We start from the raw sequence: 23,572 nt of genomic DNA on the forward strand, positions 1-23,572 counted from the left end.
TCCCGGACAGTCCCGCATAACCCGAGAAGTTTGGTAACCACCGAATGTGTGTTCGGTGCAAGCTCGAAAAGCAAATTGAGCCGACTCGACAAAGCACCATAGACGCAGTCTTTCTTTCTTTCTTTCTTTCTTTCTTTCTTTCTTTCTTTCTTTCTTTCTCTCTCTCTCTCTCTCTCTCGTTACTTCTCGGTCACACCATAAATATGACGCGCTGCGATTGCCGTGACAGCAGCTCTAAATGACGTCACCGTTTGCGTGATAACTTTCGCGGTGTCAAGAAGGCAAGCTCCCAACTTCGAGATCCGGTTCTTCCTATATCGCGACCGATCGCGACACACCGCGCGCAAGCACGAGTGATACAGCAAGACAGAAGCGCTCACGTACAGTCGACAGCAAACGTTTAGCGACTGCGGCATCAGCTAAAAAAAAAAAAAAATCTTAACCACCTCCTAGCACAACCATGCAACGTGGAAATGTGTAAATGTGGTGTGCGTTTGTGCTACAGGCGCTCCGGTAAGCTGTACCGCTCGATTTCAGCTTGCATGCCCTATAAGCTACGAATAAGAAAAAAAGCTTTTAAATGGCATCTGTGGTCTCCACACTTTTTCTTGCGACTACAGTTGACCGAGCCCACACAAGCGTCTCGCCCATTCCACAACCTCCTGTATACGGCAGTCTCATGGAATGTCGTATAAAATAACGTCGGCGAACCATATTTATGCTCATCCGTCCAAGAGACCCGTTACCATAGAGTTTCCTTTAATGATTATTGTATGAAACCTATATGCCCTTCAATCTCCCTCCAAGCTTCCACCTGGACAAATGTAAGCGGTGTAGAAGTTCCCATGGCACGATCTCGAAATACGATGCTAGGATCTCGCGAGCGCGCCCTTTCAGAGTGATTCCTTCCTTACTCCCTTTTCTTTCTTCATGCACGCATTTGGCCCTTGCGCCAATAAAGTCCAACGTCATCATCGTCACTTTTCTTCCACGAGAACACCAATTTCGAGCTCGTATGCGAAAGAGGCATTAGAAAACGTGGCGCTCGGCATGACCAACCCATTTCGATATCCAGCCGCTCAATATAACCACAAGTAATGCACAAATGAGGTCTGCGTGGTTTGAAGGCAGTACAGTAAGAAAAAAAAAGAAAGTAACGGAGACAATGAATTGTATTTCTCTAACAGCTACAAAGTGGCATATTACAGGATACGCTACGCTGTAGCTGCTATAGAAACTTTTTAGGGCACTTTCAGGGAATACACGTTCAAGACAATAAACCAAGGAAGCATGCACAGGCGCTTGTAATAAACGTGCACGAGGTGTTTTGCTATAGCTATACTAAGTTAACTAACAGAGGACCGAGAATACGAGATATTATATACGAGAGATCACGAAGAAACTGCGCGTGTTACGAGCGTGTACTTACATGTCGTGATATAGAACATGTCGACTCCGATTCCAACGCAGTTGGCCAAAGTCGAATGACGACACACTCCCAAGTCCGATGTGACGACGGGCTAGGGTTCAAGTCACAAACTTCCCGTGTCGAAAGGTGAATGCACTCTTCGCGTCAACCGCACTTCGAGCAACTTGGCACAAACGTCGTCGTTCGCGAATTCGGCCGGTGGTAGTTCACGAGCAATAAGCATGCATCGAACTGTTTGCAAGTGTAAACTAAAGACTTCTCCGCGATCCACTACCTATAGGCGTTTTCTCTTTTTCTTCTTCTTCTTCTTTCGCGAGGCGAGCTTTCCCTAAAGAAAAGGAAGTCGCGCGTTGACGTCAAAGTACGCGAGAATGCTGCATAAGTTTCGCAGATGTTCGGGAAGACATTGAATGCGCGATTCTACCAGCAAGGCTTCAAAGCTGACAACAACACCGATACGCTTAACAAACAAGATTTGCGAACAATGGTTCGATCGTGCACGGTACCAATGCTCCACGGGGTTGCCGACGCCGACGACGTTCTGAATTCCGCGACTTCTACTTTTACGCCACGAAAGTCAAAACACGAGACAAGAGTGTCAGGCGGGGTGCGAGCCAAACAGTTATCCACAGAGACATTCAGCCACTCGGCCGCGTTTTCACCCCAATAGACACAACACTGCCGGCACAGAATCCCACGGCGTCGCTGACAGTGGCCGACCAACGGGTGTTGCTTAATTCCCGCCGTCCTATTACTTCGAGCAGATGGCGGCCGAACAGGAAATGCTTCGGAAGCCCTACTACGTGGGACGATCTTGTGTCACTGAAATCACACCACCAGCGTTCCGTCGTCGCACGGCGCGATGACGTCAAACTTGGAGCAGGCGTCAGAGACCCAACGAATAGCAGACGGCCAATGTACAGATTTTTTTTTTTCCTGGGATCAGCAAACGTCCGCGGGAAGATTTGAAAGGAAGTAAGAACGACACAAGGGTCGCAGCAGACGAGATCGGTGCAGGCGAAGTCAGAGCAGACGTGATCACTGCAGACGGGTCAGCGCAGACGGGTCAGAGCATACGGGTTCTCAGAGCAGACGGGTCTGAGCATACGGGCTCTCAGAGCAGACAGGTTGTCAGAGCAGACGAGTCAAAGCAGGACGGGTCAGAGCAGACGGGTCAGAGCAGACGGGTCAGAGCAGACGGGTCAGAGCAGACGGTTCACAGCAGATGGGCTAAATCAGGCGAACCCACACAGACGGGTCAAGCAGACGGGTCAAGTAGACGAGTCACAGCAGACGATCTCGGTGAACCCACGGTTTCAGTGAAGCAGGAGAAATGCGCGCCGTAGGAAAAACGTCCTCGCCTCCGTCATCTTCGTCCGCACCGAGCGGCGCAGCTCTTCCACCCGGCGCCAGAAGGCACCGTGCACCATTCTCGAAGGCGGCGGCGGCGGCAGCACAGCGGCGCAGACGACGATGACGGCAGAGCAGAATGCCAGGGGTCATCCTCGTCGACTCCAACTGCCGAGCGACAGCCGCACGAATAGAAAGGCAAACCACGGGTTACAAATTGCCGCCTTGTCTCTATACGCTCTCGCGTTGTCAACCGTTGTCATATCGCACTGCTTCAGCTTTGCACGGTAAATATATAGCAGTTACCTCCCCGCTGAGAAACTCAGCCATTCTACAGGAAACCAAGAAAGAAAGAAAGAAAAAAGATCCTAGCATGTTTTTATGTAAAGAAAACGCCAAGCAATTGGAAGCACACAGCCAACATATCTTCCTCTTGCGGTATTTCGGAATAGACTACTAGCTAAGAAAAGAAGAAAAAAAAAGTTATTGTATAGGTAGCGCCTCTCTCAGGTTTCGCGTTGGTACCCGTTGTCTTCTTCGCTGCTTGTTCTTTTCAGGTGTAGAAGTTCCTAACTATGCTGTGAACAACGCGCTAGCCTCTGCACAGAAAAAGAAAAGAGACAAGCTACGCAAGCTTAGCGCCTACGAGCCATCTTAAAGAAAATTGTCAGGCAGTTAAAATAAAGAACAAAGGTGAACCTCATCTTATGGCGTTGCTAAATAAGGGGCCATTTCAGAAAGGCGCTTCCGCAGAAGTTGTGGCTTAGCTTCTTAACAGCACACTTCGTTACCTTAACGAGTCTACACGAAGGCAAGAAACACAAAGGAAACAATGCGAAAGTCGAGCTAACGATTACGCAGAAAGACAGTAAGCATCCGTGCCAATAAAAACGCAAAAGAAATTCAAACGGTGATGATGTGGAGTCCGGAACAAAACAGTAAACTTGCAACTTGCGAATCAAGAGCACACACGTAAGCATGGCGTGCAGAGCGAAAGAAACGAGAAAATGTATGGCTGGAACGGAAACAAAAATACGCAAAATGTGGAAACAAAGCTTCCTAAAACAAACGTTCTGCCTTCGAGTTTCGCTCGAAGGCAGAACGGCGAAAAGTTACATAAGTTTTAAAATTTAAAAGGAACAGACAAAGCCAGCAAAAAAGCTTCTAACCAGATGAGAATAGCAATGCGCTGAAGCAATTGCTCCTTCAGGTGCTTTTTTTGAGTGTTACAAACCAACAAACATAAGCTACTTCAAACGTAGGAACATTCGAAACTTCAGCACTCCTTTATGCATTTCTACAATGGTCAAAAAAGCGGTGGTGAAGTTCCCGAACTTCACCACCGCTTCAGCCACTTCTTAACTACCACAACAAACAAAACAAAACAAAAAATTTGACCGACTTAAAGTGCAATACATTCTTTAGAAATTCAGCATTCCTTCAAGCATTTCTACAACAGTAGGAACAAAATAAGAACCTGAGCGAGGTCTAAATGTCAGAAGCTCCGGAACTTCGTTGCTACTACCCCTTGTAACTCTCCAACAATCGTAACAGAGAGAACTTAAGCGACTTTGCAAATGCCAGGCGCTCAGAATTTCATAATTCCTCCGGGAACTTTTCAATGGACACACAACAAAAGCTACCTGTGCGAGTTCAAATGTCACAAGTTCAGAACTTGACCATCATTTCAGACTTCTCCAACTGTCATTACAGAGAGACCCTCAACGAATTCTAGAGTTAAAAGTCCAGAACTTCACCACTTCAGGCAATTCTTCAGGTAAGATCCTAACAGGAAGAACCTCAGCGACTCTATAAAATGCCAGAAGTTAGGAAGTTCGCCATTCCCCCAGGAACATCACGAAGGTCACAACACAAACAACCAGATTGAGTTCTAAATGTGATAAAATTCGGGACATCACCAGTCTTTCAAGCACCTCTCAACGGCCACGGCAATAAAGAACTTCGCTTCTGTTTGAGGCAGTTCTAAAGGCCTCAGCAAAACGATCCTAGCCGACTACAAACGCCAGACATTCCCGTATCCACTTTTTCGGGGCTGTTTAACGATGTCAATCTAAATAATAAACGAAAGATGAACCCGAGCAAGCATAACACAGACGATTTCGAACGTCAAGCAACTTCGTAATTCCACGTTCGTAAGCTAGTACGACAATCAAGTATAGCTGCCACCAGTGACGACCTGGAAATATCCGAGCTTCGCGCGCCCAGCTAGCATCGATCCACAGCCCAGAGAGCCGACGTGAGTGAAAGGCTAAACGACGACATGTGATATCGACATAACAGGCAAAAGGAGAAGAAAGCACGTCCAATACAACGTCGAAAATTCCATTAGGCACGGAAAAAAAAAAGAATGTTCGACGACAAAATATGGATCGGGACGTCAAAGTCAACCGCGGCTGCCAGGGGAAGCCCGTCGGCGATAGGGGACGTCGCTATATCTGACCATCAGAGTCGCCGAGAAATAAGTTCCCGTCGAAAGTCTCATCCACGTCGCTACACAGGAAGAGTTCGCCGAACGTACGAATCGATACGCCGTGCGCAGGTCGATGAGGCAAGGGAATATGGATAGGTTAAGAAAGGAAAAGGGTGGACCACAAAGGAAGCCGATTCTTCGAGAGGCCAGAACATTTCCTTTTTTTTTTTTTTTTTTGCCCTTCTCTCTGCCCGGCGCTAACAGCGAACAAGGAACGCACGCGAAGTCCATGCCAGCGACAGAAACGCGCTGCGAACTGCCACTCGGACTTCTATCGAGATTGCGAAATAAGAGTAAGAACTACAAAACGAATCGCTATTCGCTTCTTTTACTGAATGTTTTTTTTTTTTCTTTCCACTTAACCCAAGCTGAGAACGATGCCTGTCGAAATCACGATCAAGTGTTCTGAGTGGAGAATTTATACAATAATAATAATAGTCTTTTTGGCATGTTCCTAGGCACGTTAACTAAACAAGTGATCGATTGATGCTACTATTTAGATACCAATTCAAACTTCGCGATCCGCGAGCTCTTCGGCACACATGAAATTCGCAGAAATAAACGAAAACAGTCAGCGCAGGCAGAATGTAGTTGAGCTTGAAACGGTGCCTTATCCCGCTCCCGGTACTGTATACCGCAGGTGGTAAAACGCGAGACAAAAATCAATAAATTTATATTGTGTCCGGTAGTAATAAAAAAAAAAAACATGCGTCAAAACAAGCTGAAAAAATACGGCTCGCAGCGCCGTATTTCAAACTAATCTTGACTGACGCTCTAGCTAGAAATGAAAATTACTTCGAAAGGCAGCGCTTAATGATCCAGCACTCGACGTAAGCGAACGAAACTATCTACAGAAAAAAAAAAAGAAAGAAACAGGATCAGGAGCACCTGCAGCGCAAACGCAACACCGACACCGGTGGCCAGACGAGGATCGGAAATTAGGCGTGAATCAACAAGACACGATTCCGTTAGACACGGTCCACGAGGATCCCCCAACGGCCACAAGCGATCGAAGGCGAGAGAGCACGTGACCGACGTCGCGAAGCAAGCGAAGCGGCGAGAGAGAGAGAGTTCAGCTCAAATCGAATCAACGCATACCGGCTGAAACGTAGGCATGGGAAACGAATGAGTGTGCCGAGTGGTAATGACAACGAGAGCAGCAGTTCGCACAAAGTAGAAGGGGGAGGCGGGGGGGAGGGGGGGAGGAGGCGGTGAGGGACGAAGGGCGAGATGTCGTGCCAGCTCCTAATTACGAGCCCGCAGGGAAGGTCGGCTCAACAAAAGCTTCGACACGAAAACGGGGAAAGGGCTGAGGGAAATCGCAACAATAGGGATACGGAAGCCCGGAATAGGGGGAACTGGGGGCTCAGCGCAGTCTTCGAGGAAAACCGGCCAAATAGATGCTAAGAACACGAGGGTAGACCGAAAGGGGGTGATCTATACGGACAAAAAGCAACGGCACAGCAGCATGGCTTTGTTAGAAGAGCTACGTTAAAGGCGGCATCGAAATGGGGAAAGACATTAACTAGTAAGAAGTCCGACTTGTGGGAAGCGGAAGTAAGCGTGCGCCGAATGTGGAAGGAAAATAAATCCGAAAAGGGACCGCTAGGAAATGAACACGAGGCCGCTTAGAAGCGCGAGATCAGAAATGCATCGGAGAGGGTAATGAGGGAGGTGCGACCGCCTAAGAAGCCGCAATGCCTTGCCTACGCTGAATAATTAAGCACAGTCACGATGCGACAGAGGTGCGGAAATGCATCGCGAGAGGGAAAGAGCCAGGCGAGCGTTAATAATGATTAATCTCGCCATCGTAAGGAAGCAGAAACTAGAGAACAGCGTCCTGAAACTCATGAAAGCGAGAGGAAACTTAAACACCTAACTGCACCTTCATTTCTACTTCTACTGAAAGAAAAAAAGTTGGCCCAGGAAAAAAAGGGGCACGCCGATAACTCAAGTTGAAGAAGTGAACAGCCATACACGCGAGCAGGCTCCGCAGATGAGAACAGCTAAAGAACAAGACGAACAAATAAAAGAGAGAAGTAGAAGCGTGGCCACGAACCGATATGGGACGGCGGAAGTTGGTCGCGTGAATCTTCAGCTCGTTCACGACACACAGCTAGTGAAAGGAGAAAATGGGGGGAGGGGGGGAAGAAAAGGTAAGAGACTGAGCTGATGCGAGTTGGAAAGGAGGAAATCAATAAAAGCCGCAGCTCAGCTTCGCGAGACAAGCAGCACAAGGAAGAAGACTGGGAAAAGGCGGAAGCGCGAAAATACACACGAGCCTACACAAACGAGGAAAACAAAAAGAAGAAATCGGGGAAAGGCCACGACCACCAGAAATGGGGCCAGTGTTGGAAGCAAACAGGCAAAAAAAATGTAGAACAGGAAAAAACAAAAACAAATGCGAGGTCGAACGGGCGGCAAGGCGTACCAACCACACGAACAAAAGGTAAATAGGCTACGTAAAAGAGAGGGGAAAAGGGGATAGAGATGAGGAATAATAAGAACAAGAAGAAGCAGCAAGGCTGCGACGAACAGGCAGCGCGTGGGAGCGATGGCTGTTTTCGCCGGGGCAGAAGAAGAGGAGACGGCCTTGGTCTTTTCCCCGCCGCAGACACGCAAAATAATCCCGGGATCCCGGCCGCCGGCTGCGTCGAGGAGAGGATGAGGGAAAACCGAGGCCAGGCGCAGAGGCGGCAGCAGCAGAAACCAGCAGCGCAGCAGGAGCGAGCTAGCGCCGAGCGCCGCTGCCAGCGCTCCTCGCGCCAGCGTTCCCGAAACGACGCGCCCCAGAGAAGCGGGTAGTGTACACGTACGCTAGCCCGTCCGCCCGCCCGCGCGCACTCCCGCCGGGTCGACGCACGCTCGCACAGCGGGCGGGGGCGGCGAGGGAGCGCCGGGAGCAGCGAGCGGGGAAATTCCCGGGGTTCCCCGCGAGGAACCCCCCCCCTTTCCCACCACTTCCCCAGCATCCAGCCTCCTCTCCACACGGACGGTCTCTCCTCTCTCGACTCCTCTCACTCCTCCGCTGTTTTCCTTCCCTTTCCTCTCGTAACACACTTTCCTATTTTCCTTTTCCCGCGTGAAAGCCCTCACCCACCGGTTCACCTTTCCCATACTTCCTTCGCAATCCCCTCGCAGCAAAACTCTTCCCTACTGACCCCTGCCACGCCGTCCTCGCTTCCGCCTCTTCCCCGCGCAAAAAAAAAGCTTGCTCCCGTTCTCGGCATCCAGTTTTCTTTTCCCTACCGCCACCGTCGCTATAAACCAGAGGAGATCCCGCTTCCTCGTTGCTCCCTTTCTTCCCCCTTCATCCTTTCCACAGCTGCCCTCTCACTCAAAATTTCTCTCCTATCTGTCGCTCTCGCATTCGGGCATGCCTTAAAGCACAAATACACACAAATACTTCGCCGTTCGCACGCACAAGCGCGAAAACCAAACTAAGCGCGCAATTCCAACAGTTCCTCTCCCCCTCCCCACACACGCATAGCGGCCATTCAATCGCCGTTCTTCCTCTCCCTCGCAAACCGCTTACGTTCTTGGCTTCGTGACGCAACGCGTTCCTTCTCCCAATTTCTGCACAACCCTTTCCACCACCCTTCCCCTCTCCACGCCGTTGTAACCTTCCGAGTTTTCCTTTCTCTTACCCCGCTCCACAATTCCCTCGCTTTCTTTGCCAGCGCGTTTCGCCCTCCCCCTTGTATCTCCCCAATACACACCAAAACCTCTCCTTCCTTAACCCAACACGTTCCATCCTACCTTCCCTCGGTTTCCCCCGCTCGGGATGCGGCGTCGACTGCGCGTGCGCGAGCCTTCCCCACTTTCTCCCTCGCCTTCCGCGACCGCGCTTCGCGATTGGCCAATGCCCAGCGGCGGCGGAACGAAACCGCCGGACGACACGATGACGTTGCAGGGCGATAGCTGGGCCGCGCAGGCGCGGCCGTTTTGTCCGAACAAATTTCCCTCGGTGTCGTTCGTGGGTCCCCTTACTTCCACCCCTCCCCACCCACCTCCCTTCTTTTCCCCGCTCCTCTGCTATTTCTTCCTTTATCGGCCCGGGCCCGTTCGTCGCTGCCCGTTTATAAACAAGCATCTCGTTTTTCCCCCGACTTTCCTTTTTTTCCCCCGTTGGGAAGCGTAATGTCCGGAACTATCTCGTGTATTGCCTTTGCTCGTAAACGAGCCGGACAGGCCGGGCAATGTGCGGTGCGTCGAACGACGACAATGTAATAAAGGCAAGAGCAACGTAAAGTGAAACTCCCGGCGCAGCACCATGAGCGAGGGTTTAAAAAAGGGGGGAGGAGGGGAGGGGGCGCAGGCACTCGAACAAGAAACGACGACTCAAAGTAGAGGCTCACGACAGCTGCTGTGGCGTTAAAGAAGTTGAAGCATCGCCAAAGGACAGGTCAGTTTACGCTTTTGCAACGATGAAAAGCACGAGCCAAGTACGAAACAAAAGGCGTTCGCAGCTTTATGAAGCCTTTTTTTTTTCTTCCTTTTTTTTTCTATTTACATTGGGTTCGCGAGGGTTACGGTGTAGAGTAGAAGCGTCGGTTTGTCGTCATCGTCAGCTTATTTACGTCCACTGCAACTCGAAAGCCTCTCACAGGGAGCTTCAATTACCCCTGTCTTGCGCGAGGTTACACCATTGTATGCCCGCAAATTTCCTAATTTCGTCACACCACCTAATTTTCTGCCGCCCTCGACTGCGCTTCCCTTCTCTTGGTACCCATTCTGTAACTCTATTAGTCCACCGGTTATCCTTCCTACGCATTACATGACCTGCCCAGCTCCATGTCTTCCGTCTTAATGTCAACTACAATACCGGCTACTCACATTTGCTCTCTAATCCACACTGGTGCCTTCCTGTTCCTTAACGATGACGCGTCGGTTACGCGCGTTTAATCGCTGTTTAGCGCCATACACGACGCATACGTCTGAAACTCGAGCTGACACACTTGTAATAGGGCCACCAACAACAGCATATATACCAAAGCCGTTAACAGTGTGTAATTCAAGGATGTGATACGCGACGAATGTCGTGTACAGGCAGAGGTGCACGGCGTAGAGCCATCGATGCTAAGCGTTATCCGTAAGCGTCACGCGCAAAGTCCTCGCAATATTGCGTCACCGGCACGTTTCCCGAACCTGGAGTAAACTTCCGCAGGTCGAAAGGTCGTTTACACGGCACAATATAAAGAGTTCAAATTACGGAAACGCAAGAAGCCTGCGCATAAATAGCGCTTGCACACGCAATCCACCAGGCAAAAGCCAGAAAAAAAAAAAGCCAGGCAGACCTTTAGTTTTTGTGTACGCAAGCTGCTTGCGTCCCCTATAACCCAAAACCCTCTAATAAGCAAACCTCGAAGGATCTTCTTCTATGGGCTAAGCTTTAAAGAAGATGAAGGAAACAAAAATAGAATAGAAAGACTGCAGCGAAGACAGAGGAAGGTACACGTAGCAAGAACGAGAAAAACCGACGAAAAAAGAAGATTACGAGAAAGAGAGAGAGAAGAAGAAGAAGAAGAAAAGCTTAAAAGTATCAGCAGAGGAGCTCAGTGCACGGCGGCAAAAGCAGGCAGGCCAGCAGCAGATATAAGTCCGGCTTTCGGGGTTATATATGCGACGGAGGAAACGTGCTCTGAATCCCTGAGAGGAACTCGGGCAGCGAGCGTTCTTGAACCGCGCGTGCGAATTGACGCATACACGAGCGTGCACGCTCGCGTTCACATATTCGGCGCCGCGGGCACAGCGAGAAGCGTGGTGTACGCAGAAGCGCGCAACTTAAAACTATAAGGCGTCGCTTTTGTGCAAGCGCACATCGCGAGAGGTATAGTCGTAAAAAACTAACGAATGGAAAAAACAAAGATAAAGAAAAGTGGTTTGTATTCGACGGCACACCACTCTCAAAGATAAAAGTTGATTCCAGCAATCGCGAAACCACTCTCCGCAAGCCCTGTATACAGCAAGAACCCCCTGATCTTCGAAAAGCATTGTTTCCTTTTTGTTATTATTCGTTCGACCGAGCTTTTAATCTCCTTTTAAGCCAGATCGTAAATATCGAACGCGCCCCGTTCCGGCATCCAACCAACCGCATTCGCTTCGCGCATTGCAATCGGGTAAGTGAGAAAAGAACAAAAAAAAAAAACGAGAAAACAAATACAGTGTTTCTTTCAATCTCACCGCCGTTGTTTCCATTGTGTTCGCGGCTTCAATCAAGGCAGAAAACGGAAACAAGCGCGTAAAAGATGGAGGGGGGGGGGGGATTTTTTTAACACAAAAATGTAAACAAGGGGGCTAACTTCATTCGAAGCGCCACGCAACCAAGAGAGCAAGGCAATCAAGAGCGCATTGCCGTCGGAGGCAGGCGCCGATCGATAACCTCCACAAAACGCAGGAGATCCTCGCAGGCCACCAATCTTTCTCGCCTCTTTTTTTTTTTTTCTAGGTTAATGTGGCTCTCTCTCTCTTCAAACTCCTTAAACGTTATTCGGTGAAGCCCTCAAACATAACTGAACGGGGCAGCTTTGTCTGCTTGGCCCCGCCTTCAACCCCCGAATACAAAAAGAAAGAGAAAATCTAGCGTTTATAGGAACGGTACGTGTACCACCAGACCCTCATAGTCCCCCTCGACGAATTACTCTTCTCTCCAATCGGAATTTCATGTACTTCCGCACCGCAGAGCTACATCATACTCGGTCAATGTCGACCGCCGCCCAAACGCGGGCACTATAATAACGTTCTATACACCAGCTGCCACGGAACAATTAATCCTATTGCTTCCAAGCCTTTCCAAAGCACAAGACCTGTACTAGTAAATACAGTTAAACCCCATTCCACCGGGGAATTTCTTTAAAAATGCACATCCTTTCGATAGAGCAAATATTCACTCAATGTACTCACTCCTTTTTTTTTTTTTTCTTATCCCTTTTAGTTCCACGCCGTTCAATCGATACTTTCTTTAGATATATGTATAACCTTTCAACACATATTTTACAGACTCCGCCTCATTTATTGCGTCATTCTTCTCGCTCAATTATAATAGGTTAACGTCATTCCACCGAAACTTCCTTTAGAAATGTATTACCTTTCCGATAAAGCAAATACACACTCAATGCACACATTCCGCCTCATTGAATGCCTTCTTCTTCCATTTCTCTTGGTTCCGCAAAGCCGCCATGGAGGTGCTCGGTCAACGTCAACTCCTTCCGGCGAACGCGGCCTCGCTTCCGGCTTCACGAGGCGGAACACGTCGTGAAGGGGGGCGCGGCAAATGAAGGATCGCGCAAAGCAGAAACCCCGAGCTCTCGCCGTGGGCCCGCCGCCGGGTTTCCTTTTCGTTTCTTCCCATTTGGGAGGGCGAGCGTATAGCTATATAGAATACGCTTCGCTGCTACACGCCCGAAGGCGGTGTAGTAATTTGGATGACGGGGAACAACGTTATTAATTAGAGAAACAGCGAACGTCGTAATATATCGTACACAGCGGTTGTGAACGGCAAGCGAGAGAGAAGGGAGAAAGTGAGACGGAAATTTACGAAACGAAAATGAGGAAGGCGGGGAGGTGGGAACCGGAAGAGTGTCGTCGCACCTGCAACGCTGCAGGAATGTCGAGATTAACGGTCGTCGTACACAGACGGGACACGGCGGTTGCGCCACGATTGTAAAGAAAAAACTAATTAAATTAAATTACGCGATTTCAACGTCCAGAAACAGCGCGTGTGGGCGAAGGGCTCCGCAGTCGAGAAAGGCTGCGGATTAATATTGGTCAACCTCGGGCTCTTTACTACGCACCTAAATATGATACACGAGCGGCGAGTTATTATTATTATTATTATTATTATTATTATTATTATTATTATTATTATTATTATTATTATTATTATTATTGCATTCCGCCCTCAACGAATATTTCGTGCTCAGCCAACGCCTCGTAGATGCAGGCCTGTGCGCTCTTGATTTATGACGTCACGGTATACTTGGATCGCCAAATTGCCGCGGCTTACTCGGGAGCGTTCCCATTAGATTCTATGGCAGTCGGGCAAAGGTAAACCGCATGACGTCACGGATCGAAGTGCACGGGCCTTTTGCTATCTAGAAGGCGTTGGATCAGCGGCAGAACGCCACATCCGTCGTCATGTCTCGAACACGTGCACGCGCGTCTGTAGACGAGGATACACTGCGTCAGAAGACGTACACGTACGGAAAAAGAAGAAAAAGAAACCTTAACGCGCCGTCAACACATAACGCACACACACAAAAAAAAACGAAAAAGAAAAGAAAAAGGGTTTACGCAGACTCCTATTACGAGCAAGCGCTGAGAGTTAAGTACTAGTGACACAACGCATCGGCATTAAAATGAAAATGCGTTTCTGTCTAGACTTCTTTCTTTCTTTTTTGTCTTGTCTCGTAGCAACGGGAGGAACGTCTAATCAGTCGGCGTCCAAATGCTTGAATAATAATGACGCAATCCCCGTCCGAAAATGCCGTCCGGAATGAGCTTCATTTTTGCTAAACACGGCAAAAAAAAAAAAAAAATCAGAAAAGAAAGAGAAACTCCGTTGCTACTATTCCATGCACTTTAAGGACGGAGCAAGTGAAATGGGGAAAAAATGAGAATAATTCGATAACACCAGCACAACGCGCTACGTACGCATCGTATGAGAATGCTCAGACAAATATAGATCGAATGAGAACCACGCCGACGAAAACTTAACGTCTATATATGTAAAAGAAAGGAATGGGGTGGGAGGGAGGTAGGGAGGGGGGGGGGGGGCAACCGATGCGATTTAAACAGCGCGGCATACGATACGCATGCGGATGCAAAAAATAAAGAAACGAGCAGGCCATAAGTTTACCGCGAACGTACGGCACAAAACAGAGTGACAGCTCAGCCAAACCTGCAGTATTTCACCTCTGTTCTATCCTATATCTCAGAGTTATCGCCCTAATACTTGCCACCGAACATAACCGCGTGTACGAGAAACTTGCGCACCTAACACAACGCAGCTGCCTTGCGAGCGCCGCCGATAAAGTAAAATATATCGCCGAGCGCACAGGCATGACGCTGAACACTGTTGTGGAGATCCTAGACTATTTCTTTTCTTTACGGCTCGTACCATTTCGTTACATCGACAGAAGCACGCAGGCCAGGAAGAGTTTAATAAAGAAACACACACACATACCCAAAACAAAACAAAAAACGAAAGCGAGAGAGAGAGATAAATGACAAAGGCTGCTTTCGGGGCGAGGGCGCTACTAAATGAAAAACAAGGTAGACAAAACCCAGCGCACTCATGGCGGACGCGGCGCGAGAGTCGAGGAGCCGCCGTGACGTACGCGAGTCACGGCTTACGTCACCGCTCCAACCGGCCAATGGCGGCGCCGATCCAAGCCCAGCAGCGCCCCGCTTCCCTCTATATAAATATCCCAGCTTCCCTCCTCACCTTTCCTTTCTTTTTTTTTTCTTTTTTTTTTTCGCGTGTGCCTGTGTCATCCTACGAGGGAGGATCCCTCGGAAAGGAATTAGGGGGAGCGCGAGGACGGAGATGTGGGCGGGAGGGGGAGAATCGGGAAAGAGAAGTGTCATCGGAGAACGATGAACAGACCCCGCAGAGAGACGAGCCGAAACCAAAATCGACAACAAGACAGGCGCGTGAGAAAGAGGCTCGGGCCGGAAAAAAAAAAGAGAATGGAACAAGCTCGCTTCACTACGCAAATAATTAACGCGACGACGACGACAACTGAGGCACGAAAAGCAGAAGCGGGTGGAGATCTCAGATAGCGTTCAGCGGGACCAAAGCAGCTATCCCGTAACCGGCGGGCACGCAAGCTTCCTCTCAGTTCGCCCGAGCGATCCCCTATTGGGAGGAGAAAGCGAAAGAAAAGATTACGCCAACCACGTGAAGATGGCTACAAAGGAAACGGGTGAGCGATCGCGAAGCGGAAGCCGGTTAACGCTTCGAATCGCGCGGGTAGACTAATATACGCGGACTGGAAAGAGAATGAGAGTTAGTAAAATAATAAGCGCATTATCTAACGCCATTGCGCTCGCCCAACTGCAAAGCGCGGTCGCCACTAGCAACGCGTCAACTGAACCACCCTCCTGTAGGAGGACTAAGGCGCCCCTAATGAGCCAGCACCCGACCCCGCGTCCCATCCCACCTAAAAAAACTGTGGGAAAGATTCTCCCGCCCGTGTGCGTCAACGAGTTGCCGGCAGTTATAGATAAATTACGATAAAATACGGGGTACTAAATAAATGCTTGACCGACGGCGCCGCAGCACAAGTGGTCCCCTGTAAAGGGTGCACCGCCTCGTGGCCAGCAGCGCTGAGGAAAAGCCGCCCTGCTTCGCCGCCAATACCGGGTGTTCAAAATTAGGCTTTACGGAATTTAAAAAAAAAATCGCCTGTGGCAGGTGGCATAATTCTTATCGTTGAGCTGGGTTATTCGAAGAGGCGGACGTTAGTAGCACGAAAAATCGAAACACATATTCAACTAATTAAGAAAAAATCACTAATTAACTTCTTAATTACTTTACGACACATACTACAATTTATGAATTGTAGCCGGTGAGTTTGCAAGACGAATCCACTTGAAATTAATTTCCAGGATGACACCAGTTTCGAGATATTATTTCCCAAACTGTGGGACGAAATACATGGGCGTTCCACTTACTTTGTGCTTCAATGTATAAAACAGGATTTTGGTAAAAAAGTAAGTGGAACAACAGTGCATTTTTACGGCGAGTTTGCTGGCGCATATCTCCAAACTGGTGTCATCCTGAAAATTCATTTCAAGTGAATGCGTCTTGCAAACTCACCGGCTACAATTCGTAAATTGCAATGTGTCGTAATGTGACTAATGTCCGCCTCATCGAATAACCCAACTCAACGACAAGAATTATGCTACCGGCCACAGGCGATTTTTAAAAATTCCGTAAAGCTTAATTTTGAACACCCGGTATATCGAAAGGTCCCAAAGCTACCACGCATCTTCTGCGCAGCAAAGAAGCGGGCACGTGGCATCACCGGTTTCAACGCGTTCGACAAACTAGACTTGACGATAAATAAAGCAAATACAGCGTGCATGCCATGATAATATCGGCTGTGTTCAGTAACGACCTCGGCATTGCAGTGAAGCCCAACTTAATTCGGTACGAGCAGTCAGCCGTCGTATAAGCTGGATTGCGTGCATCTCGATCTTGTTACATTAAAGTACGCGTGTGTCGTGTTTATTCGAATGAATGCTTTTGTTTTCTTTTATTGCATGAAGTGAGCCGGGATCTTGCAATATCAAGTACCACAAAACAATATTGCCTGAAGGCAATGAAGACGGTAGTCGCTTTAGAGAGCCCCCGGCTCTGGTTGAATACGGGATTGGGAGAGTGAAAAATCAAATCGCGCGCTTTTATTTTGTTCTTTCCCTCGGACAACGATCTCCATTTGTCGCGACTATCACCGATTCGAACCGCCGAAAGGGTTATGACACTATCGGCTCCGATGACGAGCGAACACTGCAAGATGGAACACGTTAGTAATTTCAAGCTAGCCGAACAACGACGTTACCGTTTCGCTTCCCTGGAGCTTACTTGCCCGCCAACTAGCCCGCCAGAACGTCCTACTAAAGCTTATTTATGTCAGTAGATTTTTAAGTGACGTGCGCACAGCTCTGCCAACAGAGGACAACAATAAAGCAAGCTGCTACTTAAAAGAAAAACCAATCCAATACCGCTCCCCACTGACAAAAGCTTGCATACTAACGTCACCATGTATTCCTCGTTTCGCACGCTACGGGAAGCAACAAATCGCATTTTGTCGTCAGGTACGTGGGTGACTTCGTAACTTCCACTTAAAAGCGGCTTTTCGAAGTGTGGGCAAAGGTCCAATAACTATGCGGCAGCGAATATTTAAATTTAATTACCAGCGTTTCATACCTGTCCGAATTTGGCCTTTCCTGACTTAATATACATAACTGCCGGGTACTTTTTTTTCTCCACCAGGTACGACAGCCGGAAATTATACTACGATGGCCCAGAAAGCCTTTGCAAGCGTACAACTCATCGTAGCAACGACGCAGCTGCCACCTGTCGCAAAAAAAGCTCACTATTCAGCTGGACGTATAGCCTCAGAGACCTGAGCGCCGATCTTGTTCTCTGGCTGGACGGATGGCTGAGGCTGAACCCTTTAAATCGGGCGGTGGCACACGCCACCTAGCCGTGACTATTAACATGTTTTGTATTCTGTGGAGGGTGAAATTTCACCCTTGCCTTGATTTTAGCCGCCAATCAGATAACCTCCCGTATTCTCTGGTCGCAGAGGCCACCGCCACCTGCCGGTCTTACGCCTCACACGCGCAGGTCCGCATTGGCTTTTCGCCACAGGATGGCGACACCGTGTATCGGCGATATTTTTTGCAACTTTTAATACCTGATGCGCTGTTATGAACTGCATAAAACTTACTTATCGAGCAACGTTTCAAGTACAGTCAGAAATGCTTTAGAGCAATTATAATTCTTATAAATACTTTTTTTTTATCAACGACATAATAGGGGGAGGGGCGGGGGGAGAAAAAGCAACAATAACAGGACGATAGGAAGAATCAAGTCATCAGTTTAAGAGTCCACCAGCCAACGCAATACTGTGGTCCCTACAGAGCCAGTTTGACAGAGTTCATAACACTAACAATAAGTCCACCAGCCAACGCAATACTGTGGTCCCTACAGAGCCAGTTTGACAGAGTTCATAACACTAACAATAAGTGTACTATGTTTATTTTGCAACCTCCAACATGGTTTCAGTAATGTCACCGCAGAGACCGTAATGCTGTTCTCTTCTTTCGCTGGGAGTGCAGGTGCTGTGACATCACAAAAGTAATTGCCATGTACTTCTCCATAAAACAAAGAGTAGCTAGTTTTGTAAAAATCGTTTATCACAACTCATTTTGCCAGAGGTTGCCAAATGACTGTGCTGAGATAACTTCACACCTCCCACATTTGCCACTTCTCCTACAGCTAGTGTGATCACTAGAACTGAAAATATGCTCACCTTAGCACGAACACATATTCACAGGTATAGCAGACGAAGTTTATTCAGGAAATAGCCCAAGGCTGTCATTTTTATATGCTGTACCTTAAACCAAGCTCTTCCCCGAATGTGATAATGTGGCAATGAGGTGAATAACGAAGCAGTGACTTCAAGTCTCAGTGTAATATAACTTGCTTTTATTTCTTGATGCATCCAGTGAGTAAATTGAGGCAATCAACATTCAAACTACACTCATCTAAAGGATCAACAAAAATAAAATAAAAACATCTCCAACACCATCCGCCGCCCATAATGACCAGACAAGGCAACTTTATTTCATGTTTCCTCCAGACTAATTAGCAGGTAGGTAGTAATCAATTGTTTTTAAACGTTCAGCAACAGCAGTCTTATCAGTGGAATTAGGCTAAGTTAGTTAAGTGAATAAGACCACCTGGTGCCCTCGTTAATCGTGTAACTCAGCTCGAATAAATGTTTGTAAGCTGAGATCTATGACTAGCGCAGCGACTTCTATAAGTGATGAACTTTTCAATACCAAATTCCATGAAGAAATGTGCCTGCTTCGTGCCTTTCGGACTTTGATTACAGCAGTACAGGTGAGCTCGTTCAGGCGAAGTGTAAATTAATATTGCACAATTATATATATATATATATATATATATATATATATATTGTTTGCTGAAGTCATACATCAAATGGCCCATGGAACATTTCTCTCTTGTTCAGTGTTTTCACGTGTGTCAGTGTATCCATTGCTGTCTTTCTCAAGGCCCATGGGATTTCCCAACAAATCCTTTCATTGCCTCACAGTTTCGTCATCATTGTTCTTAGGATGCTGTTCGGTAATGTCAGCACGTTTGTCTTCTTTCAACAAGGAACAAGCCTTATTTTCTACACAAGGTAGAAAAGAAGCTGAGAGGACAGGATTGCTTGTGAATTGCGCACAACATAAGGCTTTTTCTTTGATGAAAGAATGTTCTACAAGCCAGCCCAAGCAGCTACTCTGTTACATCTTTATCTGCTAAGGCTTCAATCTTAGTCACATTTTCATACGTAAGTACCTTCACAAATCATTTTTGCATTCTGTGTGACGAGTGCACAATGGCCTCTATCTATGTGGAATAGCATGTATAACTCATTTGAATGATTCAACAGACCCTTCATAAGTAAATTTGATAGTGTTGTCTCGCAGACATCACAGCCACCTTTGTCATGCATTGTAGCATACCGTCCCAATTTTAGCTCTGCCAAGCAATGACAATCACCAATATAATCAAGACATTATTCAGGCACTTCGCAGCCGCAGTCAGAACGAAATAAGTCCGTGTTTATCCTAACTTGAATCAGTATATCCTTTTTTTTTTCATGTTCATCAGATAAAATATTGAAATACTGTAGAAATCTGCACGGTGTACCTTTTTCTAACAAGGTGCTTTGCACGCTGGTTACACATCAAGGTTCAAACTTCGAGAGTGAAACTAAATGCATTTGTTGCTCAATACGATGACTTTAGTGGCCTTTAAAGGGACTACCAACCATGGCGCCAGAGCTGGAAAGCAGCTTCACCAAAAGAGCTACCGAGTCCCGGCTGTTCAATATGGTGTCAGTGTTATTTGGGAAAGTACATCTCTGCAGTACATATGTAGCACAGGTTGCATCGTCCTGCCAGCACACAGTGACCATACGAGGCTTTATATAGTTGAATCAGCCTCTCCCGATTACCACTAATGTATTCCGCAAGTTACACACATGCACTGCTGAAGCCTGTCTTTGCCAGTCAAAATGCGACTTCACGTCGCCATTATTTACAAACTCTTACTTGTTACTAACAATGTGCAAGCTGTGCACACAGATGTCTGTGTACACCAGCATACTATGGTAGCAGGGTACAATGCCTAAGGTGTTTCATGGTTTAAACTGGGGTTGTGTGCACAACACATCACTACTGATTTCATGCATTGTCTTTCACTGTTTACAGGGTAAATACATTTGTAAACATCCAAGACACGAAATGACGGCAATAGCACTCGGCCAGAAGGAAAGAGAGCTTAAAACATGAGCATGTGCGGTGAAGAGGATTCCCACTATTTGTGCCGACAAGCATACAAATACTACACACACTCACTTGTCCTTATCACATAAGATGGCGAGAGCTTACTGCTTTCCGCACGGCATTCAAATATTCGTGTAACAGGGCCAAGTCATGGAGTGTTGACCTGATGCTGAAAAGAAAAAGCTCAGACTTCGTCTTGAGTCTCCTACTTATTTCAGGCTCGCCAGTCATACGCTCACCTTACTCCTGTGTTCCCTACAGTGACATACAATGACGTTCCTTTGAAATGGAGTTCAGTGTGACACAAGCCGACTAACAAGAGCCTTCTGACAATGGGCTTGCAATATGAAGCCTCAACCCACCAACAATGGAGAAAGTAATTTCTGATCCGACACAGCTTGTTGTGTTTCAGAGAAGACATCTTCCAGCCGCTAGAAGAAACACTGATCGTGCAATCAACACAAGACGGATGATACCTGGCTTTAATACGGCATGGCAGCCCTGTTTGGGTGTACCATACTACATTCACTATGATCAGATGAGTTATAAAACAGCATGCTGCTTTAGCAGCCACTCACTCATTTCCCGAACGTGGATGATGAGTCTCGCAACGTACGAAAGGTACTCATCCTGCAAATACAAACATTGTTGCATCCACTGAGAATGAAGAAGTCATTCCCATGGCAACAAGGAGCACTCCTTTGCCAGGACAAGGCTCAAGACTGGTCAATGTTAACAAGGCAAGTTTCCCAGGCTGCTACAATGGCTAAACATAATGTAAACATAGCAAGAGTAACGTTTATAAGGCATTACACAAAAATATCTCAAAAATATAAATTCTTACCTCCACAAAAAATGTATCCCAATGAGAAACACTGCGTTCGTGCACGAAAGGGAAGTCCCTGATGCATGTTAATGTGTTGGCCTTCTTCGGGTACTTCATACACTTTGTGAGGGCCAACTATATATCTATGTTTATATCTATGTTTTTATCCATCTATGTATGTTTTTATATAACCATTTTCTCTGCCTACCTCGGTCAATGGGTAATCCATGGTTGAATGGATAGCGCATCGCGCATCTGTGCTGAGCGAACAGGATTCGAAACCAACCATCGGACCAACTTGGGCCACCGAGTATGTGGCAATGTGTACATACGTGCCGCGTTCAACGAACCTCTTTCACGCCGACATGGGTTGCTAAAGATGCGGGATTGGGGAGGTACCGCTGTTCGAAGAAACTCTTTGACACCAACTTGGAGTACTGGGTATGCGCCATTTGGTCTGTGCTCGTCTTCAATGAACCTCTTTCGTGCCAACTTGAGTCATCTGGGTATGTGGCAATAGGTGTGTGCCAACTCTTCAATGAATGTCTTTGACGCCAACTTGGGTAACTAGGTAGATGCCACTGGGAATGTACCGCTCTACCCATGACAAAAAAAAGATCCCTTCAATTTCTCCGATGCTGAGCGGAATCAAACCCACGTCACAAGGGTTCCTCAAGGACAGCGGCCCGACGCATTAGCAGGCTGCACCACAACTGCACCGGGTATGTGCCGAAATTTCAAGGAATGCCTTTCATGCCTACGCTCTAGCGAGCTGCACCATGAATGGACTGGGTATATGCCACCCTTCAATGGACCTCTCACCAACTTGGGTCACTGAGTATGTATTGCTGAGTGTGCGGCAAGCGAGGGAACAATTGTCAGGGTCCACAGGCATCAGTGCGCCACGCTTCTCGTCTAAGAGGCCACGCGTTCTCTTCTCGCAGTGCCACTAGGTGGTGCAGTATGTCCATAAAGAAGCACGAGAGAGGAGCTCAGTTGCCGCATGACAGGTTTCTTCAGCGTTCACGCGCACTGGCGCGCCATGGATTTCGGAGGCCACATGCAGACTTCATGGCGGCGGCACTAAATGGCGCCTAGTGTTCTTAGGGAAGCACGAAAGAGGAATCCCGCTGCAGTCACCGCCTCTTACATAACTCGTTTCAACGGTAGCAATACGATGTGTCGATATATCGATTCAATGTTAACCACACTACGGTCAGCAGTTATTGTCAGATTGGTTGTGCCAAATTTTGTTACACAAGTGCCCCAATACGGCCTAACACAAGAAATTTCGGACACAGCAGGGGGTATTTTTTAAGTGCCACCTAGTGCATTGTCCATTTTGGCTGCTGCTGAAGTGCTGATTGGCTGGGCTGGGACGCCAGCGAGAAAGAGACAGGCGCCCCCAGCCAGTCTCCTTCTCACTGGTACAGCTCCAGCCAATCAGCAACGGCCGAAATGGGCAGTGCACTATGTGGACACTTACAGTATATCACCCCTGTTCATCAGATAACAGTTGGCAATCAGTTTTCCAATGTTTTACGTTATGGGTGACAAAGCTACTACCTGGAATTTCATATTTGTCCCAGCTTTATGCTCATTGCCGTACTGACGGTGGAAAGAACACATGAGGCAACTGTTTACATTATGCACCTGTCTTAGACATGTGTCACTGTTGCGGTTATTTTGGCTGCATGTCAACAGCCAAAGATGCGAGATGTCGTAGTGTGAAGAGTATATGTGTAGTGTCCACTAATTCAGTATTGTTTTTGTGCTTCACCACACTGCTGCACTGGATGTGTAGCAGTTCTTAAAAACGCCCGTCAGGTTCATAAGAAATTTAACAACACGTCATTAGCATGTTGCATTTGAAACCTGGAGTTGCATAGCTGCACTTTTTAAAGTGGCTATAAAAATTCTCGAAGTCGCAATGACCACCTCTGTGCTCGTCGAAGCTGTCTTAATTTTAAAAGTAGACTAATATGAGTGTCCCACGGCGCACTTTTGATCGCCATCAAGCCCGATCCGGATAGAATTTCTCGGTCGTGATTGGCTCCTTTGCGCAAGCTGCGCGAGGAAGCCAATCGCAGTCGAGAATTTCAATCCCGATCGGGCTTGATCGCGATCAAAAGTGGTCGTGTGGCACCGGTACAAGATTACATCACAAGATTATGCCTTCGATCAGCTCACCTTGGATCTGGCCTTTTGAAATACGTGGTTCTCCATTTCCGTGGCGCTTCGAAAGGTCGGATTCGCCGCTTGACGAATGGCTTCTTCACTGAACGGAAGAAAAAGAGCAAGAGAAAAACAAGTCACAACCGCGCTCACAGACACTGCAACACCGGAGCCTGACTTATTCATGATAAAAACAAAGGATGCA

General features: G+C 47.6%; 1 protein-coding gene across 3 annotated transcripts in view; it reads right to left on the reverse strand.

Annotated features, from left to right (window-relative positions):
* LOC119446432 (mediator of RNA polymerase II transcription subunit 15) overlaps positions 1-23,572 on the reverse strand; it is a 127,838-nt gene that overhangs the window by 103,753 nt on the left and 513 nt on the right. For 2 of the 3 annotated variants that reach the window (XM_037710861.2, XM_037710863.2), the window contains exons 2-3: positions 23,383-23,470; positions 20,945-20,996 (exon numbers count right to left, since the gene is read on the reverse strand). In XM_037710861.2, coding sequence (XP_037566789.1) covers positions 20,945-20,996; positions 23,383-23,470 — 140 coding nt within the window. Of the gene's footprint in view, positions 1-1,429; positions 2,871-20,944; positions 20,997-23,382; positions 23,471-23,572 lie in introns of those variants that run through there. The other variant, XM_049664138.1, reaches the window with a different exon arrangement.

The sequence above is a fragment of the Dermacentor silvarum genome, chromosome 3 (genome assembly GCF_013339745.2).
Source record: "Dermacentor silvarum isolate Dsil-2018 chromosome 3, BIME_Dsil_1.4, whole genome shotgun sequence".
Lineage (NCBI taxonomy): Eukaryota > Metazoa > Arthropoda > Arachnida > Ixodida > Ixodidae > Dermacentor > Dermacentor silvarum.